This window comes from Vulpes vulpes, chromosome 1 (genome assembly GCF_048418805.1).
Source record: "Vulpes vulpes isolate BD-2025 chromosome 1, VulVul3, whole genome shotgun sequence".
NCBI classification, from domain to species: domain Eukaryota; kingdom Metazoa; phylum Chordata; class Mammalia; order Carnivora; family Canidae; genus Vulpes; species Vulpes vulpes.
In genome coordinates, this window is record NC_132780.1 from 10,124,264 (window position 1) to 10,146,509 (window position 22,246).

Consider the following 22,246-nt stretch of genomic DNA (forward strand, 5'->3'; position numbering starts at 1 on the left):
GGGAAGCTCCCTGAGGTCAGGGCGTGCATCCCCCCCGTCCCCCGCCTTATCATGAAAAAAAAAAATCCTTCCTCCCTCAGAGAGACTCAAGCTTGGGAGGGGGTTTTCCTTCCTTTTTTTAGAGTTTCCCTTGGCTCCCCGAGTACTGATAAATGCAACTTCCCTCTCCGGAAGGCCGCCCAGTTCGCTGTTACTGATTCTGAGCAAGGATGGGGAGCGTGGGGGAAGGGGTATGAGAAATGAGGAACCGAGGCCCCTTTATCTGCAGAAAACCTAGTTCTTGGAGGCTGGACTCCGCCAGTAACTTGTCATGTGACTCTGCCCAGCCCCAGGTCTCAGTTATCTCATCCGTGCAATGGGTGTAAGTAGTGACCGAGTCAGAGACACTGATTACCTAAGCATTGTATCCTCCACCCTCAAAATCCACTTGAACCCCTAGTCTGTCCCTATTCCTCCAGCCCAGACCAGGATTCCGAAGGAGGCTCATGTTCCTATTTCTAGCAAAATGGGACTACATGAGTAGTCACCACCTCAAAATCATAAATGGGGGGGGGGGGGTAGTTAGTTCGGTGGCTCAGTGGTTAAGCCTCTGCCTTTAGCTCAGGTCATGATCCAGGGTCCTGGGATCCAGCCCTGTTGGGCTCCCTTCCCAATAGGGAGTCTTCCTCTCCCTCTCCCTCTGCCCCTCCTCCCCAATTCATTCTCTCTCTCTCTCTCTCTCTCCTTGCAAATCAATTCTTTAAAGTTACAGGTGGGGGGGGGCAACATCTTAATAGGATAGTATTTATAGGGCAGCCTGGGTGGCTCAACGGTTGAGCCTCTGCCTTTGGCTCAGGGCATGATCCTGGGGTCCTGGGATCGAGTCCTGCCTCTTTATGTCTCTCATGAATAAACAAATAAAATATTTTAAAAAAAGAAAGAAAATGGTTCCCAGGTCAGCTACCTAGATTTAAGTCTTAGCTCTGCCCCTTCTGTGTAACCTATAGCCTCTCTGTACCTTGGTTTTCTTTTCTGCAATGTGAGGATGAACAATAGGATCCACTTTGTTGGACTGTTGTCAGGATTCGATGAATTAATGTATGAAGTTGTTTTAAACTATGCCTACAGATTTTTTCTTTTTTTTTTTTTTTAAGATTTTATTTATTTATTCATGAGAGACGCACAGAGAGAGAGGCAGAGACACAGGCAGAGGGAGAAGCAGGCTCCATGCAGGGAGCCCGAGGTGTGGGACTCGATCCCCGGACCCCAGGATCAGGCCCTGGGCTGAAGGCGGCGCTAAACTGCTGAGCTACCAGGGCTGCCCTTTTCTTTTCTTTTCTTTTCTTTTCTTTTCTTTTCTTTTCTTTTCTTTTCTTTTCTTTTCTTTTCTTTTCTTTTCTTTTTCTTTTCTTTTCTTCTTTTCTTTCTTTTCTTCTTTTCTTTTTAAGTAAGTGCTATGCCCAACTTTGAGGCTAGAGCTCACAACCCCAAAATCAAGAGAGGCATGTACTTCTGACTGAGCCAACCAGGCACCCCTGTCCACAGATTCTTTGATATGCCTTCATTCTTTCATTATTATTATTATTTTAACTTTTATTTATTTAAGTAATCTCAACACCCAACGTGGGGCTTGAACTCAATCCCAAGATCAAGAATCTCATGCTCTTCTGGCTGAGCCAGCCAGGCACCACTGATAGGCCTTCTTTCAATACACGGAAGCTGATTCCTTTCCCCCTTGATTACAGGTTGCACTTAAAACTCACTTCTAGCCAATACAGTGTGGCAGAAGTGTTGCTGTGTGACTTCCAATACCAGGTCATAAAAGGCATTGAAGCTTCCTCCTCGCTCTTTCTCTTGGGTGGTTCACTGTGAGGGAGGTCAGCCACCATGTTGTGACAGCAGAGAAGCAGCCAGTGGAAAGACCCAAGTGGGGCAGAACCGGAGCCTTCTGCCAACAACCGGCACCATGCGAGTGATCCACGTTGGAAGTAGATCTTCCAATCCCAGTGGGATCTTCAGATGACCACAGCCCTGGCCAGCATGAGACTCCTGGAATTAGAACCACCCAGCCAAGACACTGACACTGATTAGCAGAAACTATGTCAGATGATAAATGTTTGTTTTAAGCCACTAGGTTTTGGGGACTGATTTGTTATGAGGCAATAGATAACTACTACAAATTGTAATGAGTCTGGGACGGTGCCCGCCAAATAGGAAGTAACTGTTTGCTATTATTGATGGGTTTTCTTATTGGTGTGTTATTACTGAAGTGGAATATTTCACATCCCCTTTCTTTTTGCAACAATATTTTACATATCTTTTCCAAGAAGCAAACTGAATAATTAATTATTCAGTTATTATTCTGAATAATTTTTTACTTTTTAAAAAAAATTGTGATAAAAAGGCACATAAAGATTTACCATTTTAGCCATTTTTAGGTGTACAGATCAGTGGCTTTGAGTGCATTCACATAAATGTGCAACCGATCTCTAGAACTCTTGTCATCTTGCAAAATGGAAACTCTGTACCCACGAAAGAACAAAGTCCCTGGGGCAGCCCAGGTGGCTCAGTTGGTTAAGCATCTGACTTGGTTTCGGCTCAGGTCATGATCTCAGGGTCATGAGATGCAGCTCTGCATTGGGCTCCATGCTAGGCATGGAGCCTGCTTGAGATTCTCTTCCTCTTCCTCTGCCCCTCCCACCCCCCACCCCTGCTCTCTTTCTCTCCCTCTCTCCCTCTAAAAATATATAATAAATAATTTTTAAAAATGAAAAACAACATCCCAAGATTATGTTTTCTGTTGGTTGCCAGAGGGAAGGGAGATGGGCAAACTGCATGAAGGGAAGTGGGAGACAGAGGCTTTCACTTGTGGAATGAATGAGTTGGGGGTGGAAGGTGCAGAATAAGGAGTACGGTCAATGCTATTGTAATGACTCTGTAGGGTGACAGATGGTAGCCACATTTGTGGTGAACATAGCAGTTGGGTCTAGAGCATTTGGGTCACTATGTTTATACCTGAAACTAATGTAACATTGTGTGTCAACTATACTCAAAAAATGAAAAAAACAAACAAACAGGGGCCCCTGGCTGTCTCAGTTAGTGAGGCCTGTGACTCTTGACCTCGGCATCATGACTCAGAGCACCATATTGGGCTTACCCAAAAATACATAAATAGATAAATAAACAAACTACAAACAAAACCCACCACCGCCACCAACCCCCTCCTTTTCCTCCAGGTCCTGGTAACCACCATTCTACTTTCTATATTAATATCACTACCTGGTGCCTCACAGAAATAGAATGATTCAACAGTTGTCCTCAGGGTTAGTCCATATTGTCGCACATGTCAGAATTGTCTCCTTTTTGTTTCATTTATTTTATTATTATTATTATTATTATTATTATGTTATTATTTTTATTTTTATTTTTAAGCAGGCCCCAGGCCCAACATGGGGCTTGAACTTACAACCCTGAGGTCAAGAGTCTCAGGCTCTACTGACTGAGCCAGTTGGGAACCCCTGAATTTTCTTCCTTCCTAAGACTGAATACTATATACCCCATTTTCTTCATCCAGTCATCTGTGGATGGACCCTGGGGTTGCTTCCATCTTTTGGCTATGGTGAATAAGGCTGCCACAAACAGGGTGTACAAATATCTCTTCAAGATCCTGCCTTCAGTTCTTCAGGATCTTGTAGAATTGGTGGGTCATATGGTTATTCTATTTTTTTTTAAGATTTTTATTTATTTATTCATGAGGGACACACAGAGAGAGGCAGAGACACAGGCAGAGGGGGAAGAAGCAGGCTCCTTGCGGGGAGCCCAATGTGGGACTCAATCCAAGGACTCTGGGATCACACCCTGAGCCAAAGGCAAATGCTCAACCACTGAGCCACCCGGGGTCCTAGTAATTCTATTTTTAATTTTTGGAGAAACTGCCATACTATTTTCCATAGCAACTGTACATGTTGTTTTACATCTTGCTTTTTTTCACTCAGTGATACATCTTAGAAAGTTATCCATGTTCGCATGTAGAGATCCAACTCACTTTTCCCCCCAAAATAACTGTTTTGAAGTATAATCTATGTGTAGAAAAGTGCAGAAATCATAAGTGAACATCTGGATTCAATTCCATAAATGCACCTGATAAACAGAAGTCAGCTCAAGGAAAGAACATGACCTTTCCCCACAGTGCCCCAAGGGTAACTACTAACTGGACTTCTAACAACATGGATTAATTTTGCCTGTTTTTTTTTTTTTTTAAGATTTATTTATTTATTTATGATAGACATAGAGAGAGAGAGGCAGAGACACAGGCAGAGGGAGAAGCAGGCTCCATGCCGGGAGCCCGACGTGGGACTTGATCCTGGGACTCCAGGATCGCGCCCTGGGCCAAAGGCAAGCCCTAAACCGCTGAGCCACCCAGGGATCCCCAATTTTGCCTGGTTTTAAATTTTATATAAATGAAATCACACCGTATGTATTGTCAGGCGTCTTCTGTCTTTTGCGCAGCATTTCGTTTGTGAAACTCATCCACACTGTTGCACGTGGCTGTAGATTTTTCCTTCCCTTTGCTGTATAATTTCCTTTATGTGAAGATGCTACAACTTATTTACCTATCAGTTGGTGGAAATTTGTCTCGTGGTGGACATACAGTCGCATCTAGTTGGAGTGGAATTTCTGGGTCACAGGATATACACTGAGTGATAGAAGAAACAGCTCCAAGATTTGGTGGAAAACTGAGACTGGTGGGAATTCACACCCTGTCCCCCACCCCGCATCCTACAAATAGGGATTGTAGGGCTACTTTGTGCCAGGTGCTGTTCTAGGCTCTGATGAACAAAAAGGATCAAATCCCAGCCCTCCTGATCTGACCCCGATGTAGAAGAATTCAAACCACAAACAATAGAAATCTATGCTTCATGGTGACAAGCTGTATGAAACAACCGCCAGAGCAGGTTAAGGAGCTAGTGACAGGTTATCTCTCCCAGATCAAAACAATCCTGCTCCAGGTCCCCGTCGTCTACCCTCTGGTGGGTCTCCCTGCCTGTCTGCCAGAAACTCTGGCTGAGCCAAGTGCACTTGCAGACACCATCTGCTCTCCCTGGGAGTGGGGCCGGTGCCAACTCCAGCGTCTGGACTCTTGGCACAGAGCCCTGGAGCCCTGGAGCCCTGGAGCGAGGGAACTCTGGCCAGCCCCACATCCAGAGGGAAATCCTTCAGTTTGGCGGGGGCTGGTGAGATGGAGGGCCCCTGGGAAGGAGAAGCTGGTGCGAGCTGGGTGGGCTCCAGGAGGGAGAGGGTGAGGAGGGTCTCTTACTCAGGCTGATGGAGACACAAGTGGATAATGATACTCATAAGCATCATCAAACATATCCAGAGTGCCCACGTTTCCAGACTTTGGGTAAATGTGGGATGTTGGTTATCGCCCCTGATGTGAGCGCTTTATGTAAGAGGCAGGGAGTGTTGAGCCCATTTCACGGATGAAAAACTTAGGGTTCAGAGGCGATGCCATCATCCAGAGGCCACACAGCAAGCGCCTTGAAGAGCCTGGAAGGCCCCTTGGGCCTGTGTGGGTCCAAACACTGATCCCTGACCATGCCTTCTACCACCTGATCACCAGGTGGGCACCTGGGCCTCCTTTCCCTGGAAACTGCCCCGCTGCCGCTGCCCCCTCCCGTTCCCTTGGGCCAGCGAGGAACACAGCCCTGGTCGTAATCTGCCCACCCCGGCGCCGGTTGTTCACCTCGGCCAAGTGAACCCACACCTCTGGACCTCAGCCTCTTCATCTGTAACGGGGACGGCGATGCAGCTGCCCGGAAGCAGCAGCGCGATGATGACTGTGAAGCCTCTACCGCAGGGCCAGGGGTCCGGGCTTAGTCTGCACCCAGGGAACCGGGGCGAGCGCCCGCCCTCTCTGCTCCCGGGCCCCCCGCGTACCCCAGGACGGTAAACGACTGCGCCTCCTGGGCCGTCCTGGGCAGTGAGCGTGAACGTGTCCATGCACCGCGCTAAGAGCACCGCGCACCGTTAGCCGCCCTGGCTGCTATCATTACGGGCGGGGCGGAGGCGGGCCGGGCCGGGAAGGCCTGGAGGAGCGGGGCGCCCCCTCCTCCGCCCCGCAGCGCGTGGGCCTGGGCTGGGGCGGGGGCGCGCTCAGGGCCCCGCGCCTCCGAGCCCCCCGCGGGCTCCCGCACCCCTGGGCCCGCAGGGGTTGCGCGCTGGGCGCTGACGTCGGCCTTCAAGGCCCCCTCCCCGGCCGCGGCGGAGGGCGGAGCCGCAGCCCGCAGCCCCGCCCCCATCCCCGCCCCCGCGCGCTGCGGGCCTGGGGCGCCGAGCCCGGAGCCGGCCGAACGCGCAGACCCCGCGCCCCCAGGCCGGGTCCGGGGCGCGCGGGGCTCCCGGAGTTCCGTCGCCTGCGGGCCGCAGGGTCGGGGCGGCTGTCGGTGCGGGGGCCCGGGAGGTCCCGACGTACGGCCGCGGTGAGTGAGGGGCGCCGGGGGGCGGCACGGTGCTGGGGATGGGAGGCAAACCCTTGGTGAGGAGGTGCGCCCGAGCCAGGTTGGAATGAGGCGGGAGGCTTGGGGGCCCGCGGGGGGCCGTGGGGTAGCAGTATTCCTTGTGGTTGAGTGTGTACGAGTGTGGCGGGTTGGGGCTGTTATGGGGGGAATCGTGCAAAGGTGGATTCTGGTCAAACAGGAAGTGTGGGGGCGCTGGTGGGTGTGCGGGCAATCGTGTAGCGCCACGGATGTGGGTGGAGTAGGAGAGGGATGCGTGGACCGGGTGTTTGGGGCAGGTGTGCAAGGGAAGTGAGTGATGGGAACAAGGGAGGGTGTCTGGGGTGCATGTGTGGGAAGCCTGCGCTTATGTGTGCAAATAGGGGGTCTGATGCTGGGGGAGCTAGGAGTGTGCAAGGGGTCATTTGGGATGAGTGTGTAAGGAGGTTGGGGGCTCCAGAGGGGTATTTAATGGGAGCTGATGTTCAGGGTAAGTATGCAGGGACCCCTTTGGGAGATGGGTGCCTGGAGGTGGGGGTTGGGCTTGCCTGGATGAGTGTGTGTCGCGGGGTACTGGTGTATTCAGTGTGCAGACCTATAGGCACACGGGACGTGTAGTTCGTGGGGCGAGTAAGTGTGCAAGGCACGGTTTGGAATAGGTGCGCAACAGGTATGTGGTTTTTGCCTGGAAGACAGAATCCCACATTTGACTGTCGAGCCCGCCCCCCCACCGCCCCATTCTCTTCACAACTTGGCCCAGCCTCTTTCATTCCGTGGGCCTCAGTTTTCCTCTCTGTAAAACGAGTCTGAGGGTCAGTGAACTAACTAGTCTCTGCCAGGAATCTCTCCAGAGTCAGGGGTCAGAAGAAACATGAGGAGACTTTTACAACTTTCTTTTTTCCTCTTTCCTCTACCTTCAGGAAACCTCTCCGGGAGCCTCTCCCTAGCCATGGACAACCCCAGTCTTCGAGAGCTCCAACAGCCTCTGCTGGCAGGTGTGGGCTGTGGGCCCCCCATCCAGAAACCTGGTGAACCCCAGCTGGGGCCTCCCTTTCGGGAGACGGCTTTTGCGGAGTCCCTGAGGGGCTGGCAGTTCTTGCCCCCACCTGTTCCTTCTGTGAGCGCTGGTCTTGGGGAGCTAGGGCCCCCTGACCTTGAGGTAGGAGCACCAGGCTTTATGGGAGCGGGTGGGGGTGGGGGGCGGCTGGACTGGGCTGGGGGTATCTACCTCCTGCCTGGAGTCTTAATTCTTCGATGCCCAGTTGTGGTTTTTCCAGATCTATGCCTCCCCTGGTTTCTTTACCTTTTTCTAGATTTGTCACTCATCTTTCTTTCCTCACCTTGGCTATCTTCCCTCTGATTCTGGCTCCCCTGTTCTCTGTCTTTCCCTCTCTCTCTGGTCCTGATCTCTTTTCTTCAGATTACCGTGTTAATTTGTATCATTTCTTTTTCCTTGTATATAGTGTGAAGCTTGTCTTCTATTTATTTCTTTCTTTAAAAGATTTTATTTTATTTTTTAAGATTTTATTTATTTATTCAGAGAGAGAGAGAGAGAAGCAGGCTCCATGCAGGGAGCCCAACGCCGGACTCGATCCCGGGTCTCCAGGATCACAATCCAGGCTGCAGGCGGCGCTAAACCGCTACGCCACCAGGGCTGCCCAATATTTTATTTTTAAGCAATCTCTCCACCCAGCTTGGGGCTCGAACTCATGACCCTGAGATCAAGAGTTACACGCTCTACTGACTGAGCCGGCCAGACTCCCCACTTGTCTTTTATTTCTTACACTTGGTTTTCCAAGTTACTATTCCTGTAGAAGAAATCACCCCAAAACTCAGTTGCTTAAAACAGCAACAATCATTATGGCTCATGGTTTCCACGGGTCAGGAGTCTGGGAGGGCCTGGGTTGGGTGGTTCTGGCTCGGTGTCTTTCATGAGGTTGCAGTCAGCGGCTGGCTAGAGCTGAACCAGTCCAGGGCTGAAGCAGCTGGGAGCTGAGTGGGTGTCTCTCTCTTAATGTGTAGTCTTGGGGCTTCTGCATGAGGCTCCCCTTGTGGGTTGGTTTGGGCCTCCTCACAACATGGCAGCTTCAGCACAGTCCGCATCCTTCTGGGCCTCCGGCCTCCAGCACCAGTGCTTCGGCGAGGCAGAAACTACCTCACCTTCCCTGACTTATGTTTGGAAATCATGTGGCATGACTTCTACCACATTCTACCAATTATGAGTGAGTCACAGCCTGCCCGGTCTCAAGGAGAGGGGACAGAGACCTCAGCCCTTGGTGGGAAGAGTATCATCACTCACACTATAAGAAGAGCATGTGGGATGGGAGACGGTCGTGGTCATTTTTGGAAACGCGGTCTGCGTCGTGGTGGCAGTTAGCGTCACTTTGACATTGTATGTATGTGTCTGATGATTCCATTCTTTGAAGATGTTGGGGGCCTTATTATTTTTGCTCTTTAGGGTTTGTTGTGTGCCTGGTTATCTTTGGACTGTATGCTGGTCATCATGTTTGAAAAGCTATTTTCAGGAAAGATTATTTTGAGGCCTAGACGGAAGGTACACACCTTTCTCCAGAGACGGTTTGGTTTGCTTCTGTCAGCTGCCTGGGGGCACTACCAGTTAGAGATCACTTTGAATTTAGTTCATGTTTTTTTTTTTTTTAATTTTTTTTTTTTTTTATGATAGTCACAGAGACAAAGGCAGAGACATAGGCAGAGGGAGAAGCAGGCTCCATGCACCAGGAGCCCGATGTGGGATTCGAACCCGGGTCTCCAGGATCGCGCCCTGGGCCAAAGGCAGGCGCCAAACCACTGCGCCACCCAGGGATCCCCGTAGTTCACGGTTTGACTGAAAGTTTTTTTTTTTTTTTCTGGGATTGGCACTCGGCTGCAGGGCAAAAGAGGCCTTCTCTGTTCATTTGACCTCTCTGCTAACTTTGTTTTTATTTTCAGTTTTGGCCTTAATCTTGGGAGCTATTTAATACAAGATTAAAACAAAAAGCAATACCATTTTTTAAAAGATTTTATTTATTCATGAGAGACACAGAGAAAGGCAGAGACATAGGCAGAGGGAGAAGCAGGCTCCCCGCAGGAAGCCTGACGTGGGTCCTGATCCCAGGACTCCAGGATCACACCCTGGGCTGAAGGTAGATGCTTAACCACTAAGCCACCCAGGCTTCCCAAAGCAATACCATTTTTTAAAAAAAACTCTAAAATTTATCGTTTTCAGCTGGCAGGTTTGTCCTAGTAACGTGGGCCACCAGAGCTCTCTTGATCTCCAACTTTTTGCCTGTTCCTGTCCCGATTGGTGTCTACCTCCACTTTGGGGGCTTTTAGTTCTTCAATTGCAGTATCCGTGAGGGGACCTGTGAAGTCTTTGGAATTGCACATAAAACTTTGGGTGTGGGTGGGGTTCTTTGGAGACAGGGTACAGAGCTTCCCCTCAAAGGGGTCCAGGGTGTAGAAAGTTAAGAGCCAGTTTCCTGGAACACTTTCCTCTCTTGGGTGTTTCCGGGGAGGCCCTGGTATTGGTCTTTGGGGGCTATGGGGAGCAGAGCAGGGGGGCAGGGAAGGTGGGTGGTGGTGCCCACGCAGGCCCTTTATCCTACCCATAGGATGCATCATCCAGCGACAGTGATTCGGACTGCGACGGGGGCAGCCTTCTCTCCCCGCTCCTCCCCCACGACCACCTCGGCTTGGCTGTCTTCTCCATGCTCTGCTGTTTCTGGCCTGTGGGCATCGCTGCCTTCTGCCTGGCCCAGAAGGTCAGTCGTGGGTGGGGCTGGGAGCGGGCTGGATATAAGGGGAAAGTGCCTTCGGAACAAAACAGAGGTGCAATGCGAGGGTGGGGTGGGCAAAGCGGGGAGAAGGACGTACAGAAACGTGGAAGGGTAAACCGAGCGTTTCAGAGCGAAAGGCCCGAGTGGTGGTTAGGAACCTGAGCCCTAGTCCCAGGTGTGGCACACTAAGATTTTGGGGGCGAGCCACTTAACCTCCCTGTGCCTCTTTTTCGTCGTCTGTGAAATGGGAATAATCCCCACCCCTGGGTCATCGTGGGGCTCAAATGAGTTGGAGCAGGGGCACAGGGTAATAGGCGGGTACTTTTATTAGCCACCTGGGCTCCCCTGTCCCCAGCTGTCTGACCCGCAGGGGCCGCTCCCAGTCTTTGGAATCTATGAATGCGTCCGCGGGTGGGGGGGGGGGGCTGCGGGCGGCCGGGTGGGACGGGACGGGGGCTGCCTGAGTCACCCCTGCCCACGCCTCCACAGACCAACAAGGCTTGGGCCATGGGGGACGTCCAGGGCGCAGGGGCCGCCTCCCGCCGCGCCTTCCTGCTGGGGGTCCTCGCCGTCGGGCTGGGCGTGTGCACCTACGCGGCCGCCCTGGTGACCCTGGCCGCCTACCTGGCCTCCCGAGAGCCGCCCTAGCTGCCCCTGCGCCCCTGCTGCGAATCAGGGCCCGGGAGCCGGGGCGTCGGCGGGCGACGTGGAGCAGCCGGGGGGAGGCGGCGGCGAGCCCCCCCTTCCGGGCCGCGGCTGAGATTAAACTCCAGACGCTCTCGCAGCCAAAGCTGTGTGTGTGTTGTACTGGGGGTGGGGGTGAGACCGGGGAGGGGCCGTCCCCGGGGTGCTCCCCGAGGCCTCGGAGGGGAAGAGGGCTCCCCAGCTTGCAGACTGCTCTCCCCAGTGTAGCCCTGTAGCAAATAAGCGCTGGGCCCAAGGGCTTACTCCTCACCTCGGCCCAAGAGACAGCTCTTTGAGCCCCCCCTTACCCCCCCTTCTCTGCCCCTGGGAGCTTTGGGGAAGGCCGAATGGGCTCCCCCCTGAGCTCCTTCCGCAGCAAGAGGCAGAAACTCCACTCAACAGCAACAAACGGGAAGGAGCCGGAGGCAGAACTGGACTCTGGGGCTCGTGTGAACCGTCTGATCCCTCCGTCTCTTGGGCCTCCTTTCCTGTGGGTTTCCTTCTGGGAGGGGGGGTGGTGAGGATGGCCCCAGGAGCTTAGGCACCCCCGTGGGAATCACAGGGCCAGGCCAGGAGCAGACCTGAGCGCCCACTGAGCGGGCCCGGTGGGTGACCGAGTGATGGCAGGACAGGCGGTTTGGTTTTCTCACTGTTTAATGCCATTCTGGTGGATCTTCCTAGAAGAAAACGCTCTCCCACTTGGCGTTCTCCTGAGCCTCACGGAGCACAATTTCAAGCTTGAAGACTTTGATGCTTTTTCCTTCTTGGTTACTGGGGACGAAAATGACACAGGCTCCAAGGGGGCAATTGTGGGAACTGTGTGAACTAGTTCAAGCATGTGAAGCACGCAGCAGAGGGCCCGCCAGACATATAATTTTCACTGTAAACCCCCAAATGTCAGTGCCCCATGGAATCTGGTGACCATGTGGCCCAGCTGTGGGACAGTCCCTCCTCATGGGATGCTCTTGCGTTCTTGGCTCTGGCCCACTAGATACGGGGGCGGAGACCACAGCAGACCAATGTTGACTAGCCCCCTATATTTTCACACACCTTAGGGGGTGCTATACCCATGAGAGTCCATGGGCCTCGGCCACTTCTGGCTACAGATGGGGAGCTGTGGTCCTGGGTGTGCTGGTGTCTCTCGGGCTGGTCTGAACACTGAAAGGCTCTGGGGCTGGCCTCTGAGCAGAACCCCTGCTCCATCACCAACTAGCTGGTACCTCCAGCAGCTGACTGACCTGAGCTTTTTTCACGTTAAGACAGGATGCTGTGCCCATTCCCCCCCGACCCAGCTCTTCCCTCTCAGGTCCCCACCTGCTCTGCTCCAGCCACCAGAGCCACACTGGAGCCTCACCACCTTCCACAGGCCTCCTCCGGGGCTTCCCTTGGATGCCTCCATCCCCTGGGCATCCCTTTTAAAAATTCACCCTCCTCAAACCCCTCTTTCCTGCTTTATTCATAGCATTTACCACCTGATAAACACTGATATTCTTTGCCCATCACCCCACTGCTTCCTGAACCTGGGGGGGGGGTCATCATTCACCCCTGAGTCTAGCACCTGGCAGGGCCTGCACACAGCAGGTACCCCAGTATTAGACTGGTGGTTGGGGAAGGAAGGGCTTTCCCAGGTCGGAAATGCTTTCTTGGGGGCCGGGGTCCTGTGCCCCAGGCCCACGAGCTCATCCGGGCACACGGACTGAGAGGCGAGGCTAGCTGCTGGTTTATTTTCCACGGAGGTAGTGGGTGGTGGCGGTGGCTGCGGCCACGGCCACGGCGGAGGGGCGCCCTGCCCCGGCTTGTCTTAGCTCTTGGAGTAACGCCTCTGCAACGATTCCCGGTAGAAGCGGAAGACGTGTTGTGAGGCGGCCTGGGCGGCGGCCAGGCACTGCTGGAGCTGGAGGCAGAGAGAGCTGCTGCTGCCGGGGCCTCCCTGCTCCCACCCAGCGGACCCCACAGCTTGCCCTGGCCTCAGCTGGTTCCCTGAGCCCCAGACCTCCTGCCTCCCCTGCAGTGGCCTTTCTTTCTTCCCCATTTCGTGGGATCTTTCTTAGAGGGGACACAGAAAGAGGTGAGGGCTTCAGGGGTCCGATTCTGGCAGCTCCAGGAGCATGGACGGTGGGACCAGGCATCCTGACCCCTGGACAAAGCCTCAACGTGGCACAGCCCCAACTGGAGATCTAGAACTTTTGAGCCACAGGCCCTGTGGTGCCAAATCACCCTTGGGATGCCAAATCTGGGACCCCAGATCCTGACCACCACACATTCCTAGGTTCATAGGAAGCCCAGGTTGGAGGTGCTCTCGGAGACCGGAGTGCCGGAATTCTGGGGGCATGCTGAGCTGGAAGGGGAGGGCTTTCAGGTGCCTCCCCTCCTCTGCTCTCCAGACTACGGCTTCCCTTTAAAATTCCCACAAGGGTTTCTGTGCCTGCATCCAAAAGGGATGTAAAAAGGCGCTCTCCTTCAGCCTCCCGGAGTCCCGACAAGACCTCACGTCAGGAGGGAGGGATCTGGCCTCCACCCCATCTCCACACTGGTACCTCAGCAGCGGAGTAGAGCCCCTTGGTGGTGGACATTAGCAGCTTCCGTTCCACGCTGTCCAGCGCAAAGGTCAGGACGGCCCGGGCCTCCTAGAGACGAGGGGTAGGAATGCCTGGACTCTCCCCTCAAGCACAGGCTCAGCTGGTCCCCAAGAAGGGACCTGCCTTTCCCACAGCCCACACTCCCAAGTGTGTCAAGTGGAGGTGTGTACACTGCCCGTTTCCCTGGACAACGCTCTTGGCCTTTCCTTCTTCAGAAGCCCCATGCCCCCATTCCACCCACATGGTTCCAACAGGGGCAGCCGCACGGCCAGTCATCAGCTGGTACCTCTCAGCCCCCTGCTCTCCTTCCCTGCTTTGTACCACCCAGGCTGGAGGCTGGCAAACTATTTCCCAGACTCCTTTGCCAGTTAGGGGCCACCAGTAATCTGGAGGAGCGGCTGAAGGAGGGAGGACCGCATCCTGTCCTTGCTCTGACAGGAGCAGGGGCTATGGCTGTGGCAGTTCCCACAGGGCCACAGAGGCCGGAGTGGGCTCTGGACTTCAGCTGCCGGGGCGAAGCCAGGACGCCTTGTGCGCACCCAGAACCCACTGTGACTGTGTCTCCTGGCAGCACGGAGTGGGAGCACCCTACTGGCTTCTGGTCTCTGGGTATCGCCCTTCTTCCTGGTTGCTCCTTCGACTCTTCCAACACTATCATAACCGGTTCCCTCAGTGGATTCCTGTCTGAAATACCTCAGGTGGGTTCTGCTTTCCCGCCAGGATGCACCCATCACGGTACCAGGTGAGGATCTTGGAGGAACCCCCAGGGCACTGTGACCTTGAGCTGGTGAGGAAAGTCTAGAGTTCTGGAGGCTGGTCATAGCCTTGGGCCAGGGGCTGTCTAGAGAACGGAACCAAATGGAACCAACATGCAGAAGACAGCAGACACTGAGAAGCAGAACAAGGGCATCCTCAGGGTGTTTGAGGCCCTGGCTCCAGCTGGACCTCTGTTCTGAGGCCCTCTGTCCCGAAGGTCAATATGTTCCCTTTTAACTGAAGTGGGTCCGAGCTGGGGTGCTAGCACTCGCCCTGATGAACGAACCCGAACTTGCCAAATGGGACTGACATGACAAGTGTTCCGGGAAGTGAGGCCCAGGGGAGGAGTGTCTGCTTGTGGCCGTTCACCAGCCACGGCCTTCAAACTTACCTTCTCTTGTTTGGCTGTGGGATCCAGCACGAGGGTGCCATCAGAGTTCAGAGCACAGGTGACCCCACAGAAGAGGGCCCGCATGGGCACACCTGCATCCACCAATGCCATGCAGGCGGCGTTCAGGCAGCAGGCCAGGAGCTGGGTGCCACAGGGAAGGGTTAAGAAGCGTTCCCACTATAGTGGTGGCCAGAGTAGGTCTATCCCTCCATTCACCCCGCCGCTGCCGGTGGGCCCACTTCACTAACTGATCACAGGAAGGCGGCGTACGGCACAGTGGCTCGAAGTGGTTTTGGGGTCAAGTGTCCTCAGGTTCCTGACCCGCCTTTGCCACCTCTCAGCGGTGTGAGCCTGAGCAAGCGACTTATTCTCTCTGAGCCTCAATCAGGGGTCATAAGGATACTCAACAGATTTGTACCGGGCGGGGGGTAGGGGGGTAGGGGAAGAGAGAAACCTTCCACAATCGCATAGGGAGCTTGAGCAAGCGACTTATTCTCTCTGAGCCTCAATCAGGGGTCATAAGGATACTCAACAGATTTGTACTGGGCGGGGGGTAGGGGGGTAGGGGAAGAGAGAAACCTTCCACAATCGCATAGGAGTTCCTCCACACGCCCCACCCAAGCCCTCTGGAGAGGGCCTGCCATCTCCACCAGTGGCAGGGCCAGGCCTGGAGCCTGGGGATCTGGAGGCCGCCACCACCAGTTGACAGCCTGACAAGGTGACAGAGGGAGGAGCAGTCATCTTTAGGGGTGAGGTGTGGCTGTGGCACGCGCAGGCGAGCTGAGGCTGGAGCCTAACAGCCAGCCCTGCCTCAGTTTCCTCTAGTCTCTGCACCCAGCCCCATCACAGTGGCCAGGAGTCGAGCTTTAGGGTCAGTCGGTCCCATCTCTGCCACTGTCCCTGTTACCTCCCCTCTGGCCTTCAGTTTCCTGCTCTGGGAAACGGGGCCTGCTCAAAGCTGGGCCACGCAGCTGCAAGCCCCTCTAGAAATGCCCATTTCTGGCCCTCAGTCCCAACCTCTCACCGAACCACGGGGATCTACGGTCGAGCTGCTGACCCAACTCCTCTGCCCGCTCAGGACTCCCCACTCAAGGTCAGAGGTCAATGGCACAGGTTTTGTAGGCAGTCAGGCCTGGGCTTGAGTTCTGCCCCTGCCGCCTTCCAGCTGTGTGACCCTGGGTAAGTGACTTCCCCTCTCGGGGCCTGTTTCCTCACCTCAAACATGGGAACATAGGAACTCCCATCTGCCCGGGGCCTCGGGCTCTGGGAGCACATGGCTTGGGCTCAAATCCTGGCTCTGCATTATTAGACAGGAGCTGACCTTCCTGGGCCTTAGTTTCCCCATTTGGGCCATGGGGGATTATAGCGGCACCAAACTGTCGTGCCGTGAGTGACACGGATGAAGTGAGTTAACATGTGTAAGGCACTCAGACCAGTGCCCGACGCGTGGTGAGCACTCAAGCTGTGTTTGCTATTCTTCAACAAGAGGGTGCCTGTCAAGTGTTTGGAGGCCTCCTGGCTAACAGAGCAAGGGAGGCCACCACGGAGATTCTGGAGGACTTCCTGGAGGAGGAGGCCTGGGGGGAAGGATACAGAGCCAGCATCACTGACGACCTGCAGCACCACAGTGATGGAGGTGCGGGGGTGCAGCGTTCCCAATACCACTGCTTCACATGTGTTCCTGATCAGTCGCTCCCGGCTCTTCTCCGCAACGCCTGGGGAAAATCAGGGGTGGGGCGGGGCGGGGTGGGGTTGTCAGCCTCTTCCCTTCCTTCCATCTGGCTCACCTTCCTCCACACGCCCCACCCAAGCCCTCTGGAGAGGGCCTGCCATCTCCACCAGGGCTGGTGCAGGATCCTGCACGGATGACAGAGGACCCCCAGTGGGAAGGAGGCAGGGCCTGACCGGACCCACCCCGCCCCACCCCTGCCCCCTCCAGCATCCAGCAAGGGAGCCTCTTGGGGGAGGAAAACCCTGAGTTCCTCTGTCCCCTGCCGCTGCCCACTCCCGTCCTGCTGAACCCAGCCTCAGCGTAAGGGGGAGAGTAAACGGGTGGAAAAACAGGTTAGTGGAAAGAAGGGGAGATGGAGCCAGGAAAGAGGAGTAGGGAGGACAGACTAGGAGGTGGGGGACAGACAGGAGGCCGAGAGCCGGGGAAAGGCGCAAAGAGCTGAGGGTGGGGACGGCGGAGGGGAAGAAGGTGGAGCTCCTGCCGCCCATTACCAGGCAGCCCGATCTTCGGCCTCAGGATCACCTCCAGGGTGGCCTTGTTGAAGATCTCTTTGCTGACTTTCACCTCGGCTGGCCCGTACACGCCCGCCAGGACTGACGTGTCCCCTGGGGAGAGAGCAGGGCAGGTCTCATGCACACCTTGCCTTCCTGGGGCTGCAGGGGTCAGGGTGGGGGCACCAGGGCAGTGAGCTGGCGGCTGGCCCACCTTTTGCTGGAAGTGGTTCTTTGAGCACTGGCTTCACTCGCGTCTCTGCCTACGCTTCTTCATCTGGGACATGGGGATGATGGCAGCACCTAACCTTGTAGTGTCGCGAGGATTAAACGAGGTCATCCACGACAAACACTGCGGCTATGGCCCAGTGCACCACTGACTTTAGCTATTCTTAACTTTAACGGGAAGTTCTTCCCGAGGGCTAACCTTCCTCCTCCTTACTGCAGTTGGTCTCAACTCCTCACAAAGCTTCCTCCAACCTGGCTCTCTTCCCTCGGGCTCACGTCCCCAACTCTGCAGTCATCGGGACCCTTGAGAGTGAGAAATACCCAGGAGTGGTCCTGAGTGGGCACGAATGGGGTCCACGGAAGTAAGACCTGAGAAGCAAAAGCCTGGCTTCAGGGAGTGCCTGGTGGCTCAGTCGGTTGAGCATCTGCTTTTGGCTCAGGTCATGATCTCAGGGTCCTGGGATCGAGCCCCAAGTGGGCTGATCTTCTCCTTCTCCTGCTCCCCCTGCTTGTGCAAGCATGCACGCTCTCTCTTGCTGTCAAATAAATCTTCAAAAAAACCAAAACCAAACAAAAAAAGCCCCCCAAACCCCTGACTTCTGGTCCTGCCTGCTTCTTGCTAGCTCTGTAACCTTGGCTGATTGTACTCACTTCTCTGGGCCTCAGTTTTACCATCTGCAAAATGAAGAGACTGAACTACACCAGTGGCTGTTGAAGCTTTTCTTGCCATAACTCTCAATTAAAAAAATGTATTTTCTGGCACCACCCCAAATTCATGCAAATCTCCATGTGTGGACACGCAACAAAGGCCTCATAAAACGCCTCTTACCATCACTGCTCTGACACTCTAATGCTTTCTACTCTACTCTAGTTCATTTAATTTTATTTATTTACTTTTTATTTATTATTTATTAAAGATTTTATTTATTTATTCATGAGACACACAAGGGGCAGAGACAAAGGCAGAGGGAGAAGCAGGCTCCATGCAGGGAGCCCGATGTGGGACTCGATCCCGGGACTCCAGGGTCACACCCTGAGCTGAAGGCAGATGCTCAACTGCTGAGCCACCCAGGCGTCCCAACTTACTTACTTTTTTTATTTTATTTTTACATGGGGCTCAAACTCACAGCCCTGGGATCGAGAGTCGGACGCTCCTTGGACAGAGTCGGTCAAGCGCCCCTACTCTATTCCAGTTAAAAAGTACTGCCAACCGCAGCAGTGGTCCTGAACCCTGGCTGCACACTCAGAATCACCGGGGCACTTGAAAAGACGTCCAGCCCCCTCCCCCAGAGATCCTAATTCAGCTGCCGGGTGGGGCATGGGCACTGGGAGCATAAGAGCTCCCACGGGTCATTCTGACGTGCAGCTGGGCCCACAGTCTGCAGTGGGAAAAACAGCTTGAGCACAGCTTTGAAACACTGCAAACAGAATCTCTGCAGCGGTTACAGATGGAGAGGGGCCAGCCTTAGCAGGTGTGCGGTGGATTCTGGGACCCTGCCTTTTTAACAACCCCATCAGAGATTTGGAGGCCAAAGGCGGGTGGGACGTACTTTCCAGGGTCTGCCAGGGGTCCCAGAGTTTGGGAGTTTTAGAACGTGGAAGGCGTTAACCCTCCTCAGTGTTTCTGAAGTCTAAGAAACTCCAGGCATATCATTTTAGCAGAAGAGCAAAGTCTCCAGGAGGGCCTGGGAAGGTCCCCAGGGTCAGGGCACGTTTTCTGGGTTGGGGAGAAAGAGCTGCACCAGAGCTGAGGGATTCTCTTGGCTCCAGGAGAATCTGCCCTTAGAGGGGAACTTAACCACACAGGACGAGATCCACACGTTGCTCTTCATTCTTTTCTGGATGAGCTGCCCGTGGCCCCCATGAACCTAGGAGACCCTCCCTCTCATCTTCTCAGGGACATGGCCCCAGCAATTTTCTGGAGCAATTCAAGGAATTCTATATTCTTTGGATCCACATCCATCTTCAACTCCTGCCCCATTTATCTGATCCTCTCCCAGCAAAGCTCTCAAAGACAAGTCTGACTTGCTGTCTTTTTCTTCTCCTCCCTGACCCCACCACTCCACCGGAACAGCTCTTGACAGCATCACAGAGGACATAGGTCCGGACTGTCCACCGACAGGTCTGGAGGACAGATGCAGCTGGTGGGCCCTTACATCTCAAACACTTCTCTGAGCCCCTCTGAGGTCAGTGTCCTCAGGTCCTGAGGTCAGTGGTTTTTCCTCCCACCTTACTGGCTGCTTTTCTCTGGTCTTTTCCTAGCTCCTCACAGGTTAGAAAACCCTGGATTTAGTCTGTGACCTCTTCTCTTTCCACCTACGCTTGTTCTCTTGATTTCATCCAATCAATAGTGTGAAACACCATCTATAGCCAGAGAATTCCAAATTATATATTCAGGTTGAGTCTCTCTCTTTTTAAGATTTTATTTACTTATTTGACACAGAGAGAGAGAGAGAGCGAGCGAGCGAGCATGCACAAGGGGGGAGCAGCAGGGAGAGGGAGAAGCAGGCTCCCCACTGAGCATGGAGCCTGATGCTGGGCGGGATCCTAGACCCTGAGATCATCATGACCTGAGCTGAAGGCAGACGCTTAACTGACTGAGCCACCCAGGCGCCCCTGGGTCTCTCCTCCAAAATGCAGACTTCTATATCCTATTACCCTGTCCATATAGTCACTGTGATGTCCACCAGGCACTGCAAACTTAATGTTCCAAATTGAACTCCTCATCTCCCAGTACAGCTGATTTGGAAAAAAAATCTTGGTGTTATCCTTCTCCTTCTCACACTCCAACACTGAACCATCTGCAAGTTTTGTGTTTTACTTTCAACATACATACACCCAGAATCTCACCACCTCCACTGCTTCCACTCTGGTCTGAGCCACCACATCTCCCCTTCTTTCTCATATCTATACAGTCAACACTGCAGCAGAGAGATTCTGTTAAAATATATTCAGATCATGTCAACCCTCTGAGCAAAACATGGAAGCAGTGGCCCCCAGCTCATTCATTATGCATCACATGACAAGCAATCCTCCTTAGCTCTCCCCAGCCTCCTCACTGCTCTGGCCACACAGTCTCCAGACTATTCCTCAAACACACCAGACAAATCCTTGCCTCAGGGCCTCTGCCCCTGCAGTTCTTCATCCTAGGTATGCTTTTCCTCCTGGTTATCTTCAAGGTTTGCTTCCTTACCTTTAGGTCTTTATTCAAATGTTATCATCTCATCAAGGCCTTTCCTGACTATCCAGTTAAGATCGCAACCCTCTCTGGCACACCCTATTTCCTTTCCCTACTATAATTTTTCTCCATAGCATCTTCCTACATATTTTTTTAAAAAGATTTTATTTATTTATTCATGAGAGACACATACACACACACAGAGAGCCAGAGACACAGGCAGAGGGAGAAGCAGGCTCCATGGGGGAGCCCGACGTGGGACTCGATCCTGGGACTCCAGGATTGCGCCCTGGGCCAAAGGCAGGCGCCAAACCACTAAACCGCTGAGCCACCCAGGCTGCCCTCCTACGTATTTTTTTTTTTAAGATTTTTAAATTTTTTTTTATTTATTCATGATAGAGAGAGAGAGGCAGAGACACAGGCAGAGGGAGAAGCAGGCTCCATGGGGGAGCCCGACGCGGGACTCGATCCTGGGACTCCAGGATCGCACCCCGGGGCCAAAGGCAGGCGCCAAACCACCGAGCCACCCAGGGATCCCCTTCCTACATATTTTACTTATCTTTTGTCTGTCTCCTAGACTAGAACATAAACTGTTAAGTCACGGCTTTAAAAAATTTTTTTTAAGATTTATTTATTTATTCATGAAAGACAGAGAGAGAGAGAGAGAGAGAGAGAGAGAAAGGCAGACAGAGAAGCAGGCTCCATGCAGGGAGCCGGAAGTGGGACTCCACGAGTCCAGGATCACGCCCTGGGCCAAAGGCAGGCGCCAAACAGCTGAGCCACCCGGGCATCCCTTTAAAATGTATTTTATCCACGTATTCCCAGGGCCTAGGACAGTGCTTAATGCGAATACACATGTGTTCAATGAAGGAATGAATGAAAACAGGTTTTGTACCTGGGTAGAAGGTAATGCCCCTAGTGAGGAGGCTGAAGCATGTATGGGGGTGATTCTTAGGCTATCTTCAGAGGAATATTCACCCGGGGCAGGGAGCTGAGATGCATTTGGTCATGGGAAGGAGATATTTTACCCAATAGGGAAAGCCTGCCCCAAACCTAGGGATATTTACACGTATGGAGAGATGTGTATTGCTGTCAAAGGGATATATACCGCACTGGTGGGGAAGAAGGGGGACAATAACTCTCAAATACTCTGAAAAGTATTTATCTGGACAAAAAGACATGCCGCAGTCCAGAGAGTAATGAAGCCGGTAGTGTTGATTTGCGGGTCTATTTACGTGACTGGGCAGGTTTGCCGCAGCCTGGCGTGCATGGACCCGGGGTGTCCGCGGGGGAGGCGGGAGACGAATTTAATCAAGGCAAATATTTACTCTGCTGAGCGCCTCTCTCCTCGGAGTATTTACCACGGTGGCGATACCGTCTCCCTTCTAGCCGGGAGCGCAGGATACGTTATTCCGGCATATCCGGGAGTATCCTCCCGGGCAAAAAGAACTGCACCACCCGTGCAGGAGGGACACTTACCAGCTAGTGGCACTCCTCTGCATGGTAACCTGTAACCTTCCAAAACAAATACGACGTGGCGAACGTGGCACAGGCAGTATTTGCCTAGGTTAAGTCCTTACCTTGCAGGAAAGAGGCAGAGCCATCCGGCCGGGACAACAGGTTCTGCTCACAAGCAAAGTGCCGGAGGCTGCAGCCCGGGCCCCGAGGGCCGGACTCTGTTCCAGACTCCGCGCAGGTCTTCGCGGCCGCCGGCAGCGTCCCCTCCATCGCCCCAGACCCCACGTGCAGCTGCGGAACCTCGCTTCCGCACAGGAGCGCGCGCGGGCGTCCAGCCTGCGTGCCCAGTGCGCACGCGCAGGTCCGGGGCGCCAGGACCCGTTCCCGCACGTGGCTCCGCGTTTACTAACAATCTGGCCCCTCCCACTCCCGCCTCGCAAGCCCATTGGAGAGTAGCGAAGAGAGGGCGGGCCTTGGCATGGACTCGTCCTACCCGAAGC

The 22,246-nt window shown here is 53.9% G+C and overlaps 2 protein-coding genes across 3 annotated transcripts; one reads left to right on the forward strand and one right to left on the reverse strand.

The window, feature by feature from the left end:
• Positions 1–6,260: 6,260 nt before the first annotated feature.
• On the forward strand, positions 6,261–17,624 carry TMEM91 (transmembrane protein 91). Of its 2 annotated transcripts, none has more exons than XM_072753467.1 (4): positions 6,261–6,458; positions 7,394–7,632; positions 10,085–10,234; positions 10,739–11,033. In XM_072753467.1, exons 2-4 carry the CDS (start codon positions 7,423–7,425, stop codon positions 10,895–10,897), a joined length of 519 nt encoding a protein of 172 aa, XP_072609568.1. In that variant the 5' UTR covers positions 6,261–6,458; positions 7,394–7,422; the 3' UTR covers positions 10,898–11,033. The 2 variants fall into 2 exon arrangements, with proteins under 2 accessions (XP_072609568.1, XP_025865752.1); XM_026009967.2 differs by lacking the exon at positions 10,739–11,033 and adding an exon at positions 17,330–17,624 and having other exon boundaries at positions 6,311–6,458.
• EXOSC5 (exosome component 5) lies at positions 11,570–22,147 on the reverse strand. The gene is made up of 6 exons (XM_026009969.2): positions 21,869–22,147; positions 16,883–16,996; positions 16,253–16,374; positions 14,660–14,800; positions 13,471–13,560; positions 11,570–12,827 (listed from the first exon to the last, which is right to left on the reverse strand). The coding sequence occupies exons 1-6, from the start codon at positions 22,014–22,016 to the stop codon at positions 12,735–12,737; spliced, it is 708 nt and encodes a 235-aa protein (XP_025865754.1). The 5' UTR covers positions 22,017–22,147; the 3' UTR covers positions 11,570–12,734.
• Between the last annotated feature and the right edge of the window lie 99 nt (positions 22,148–22,246).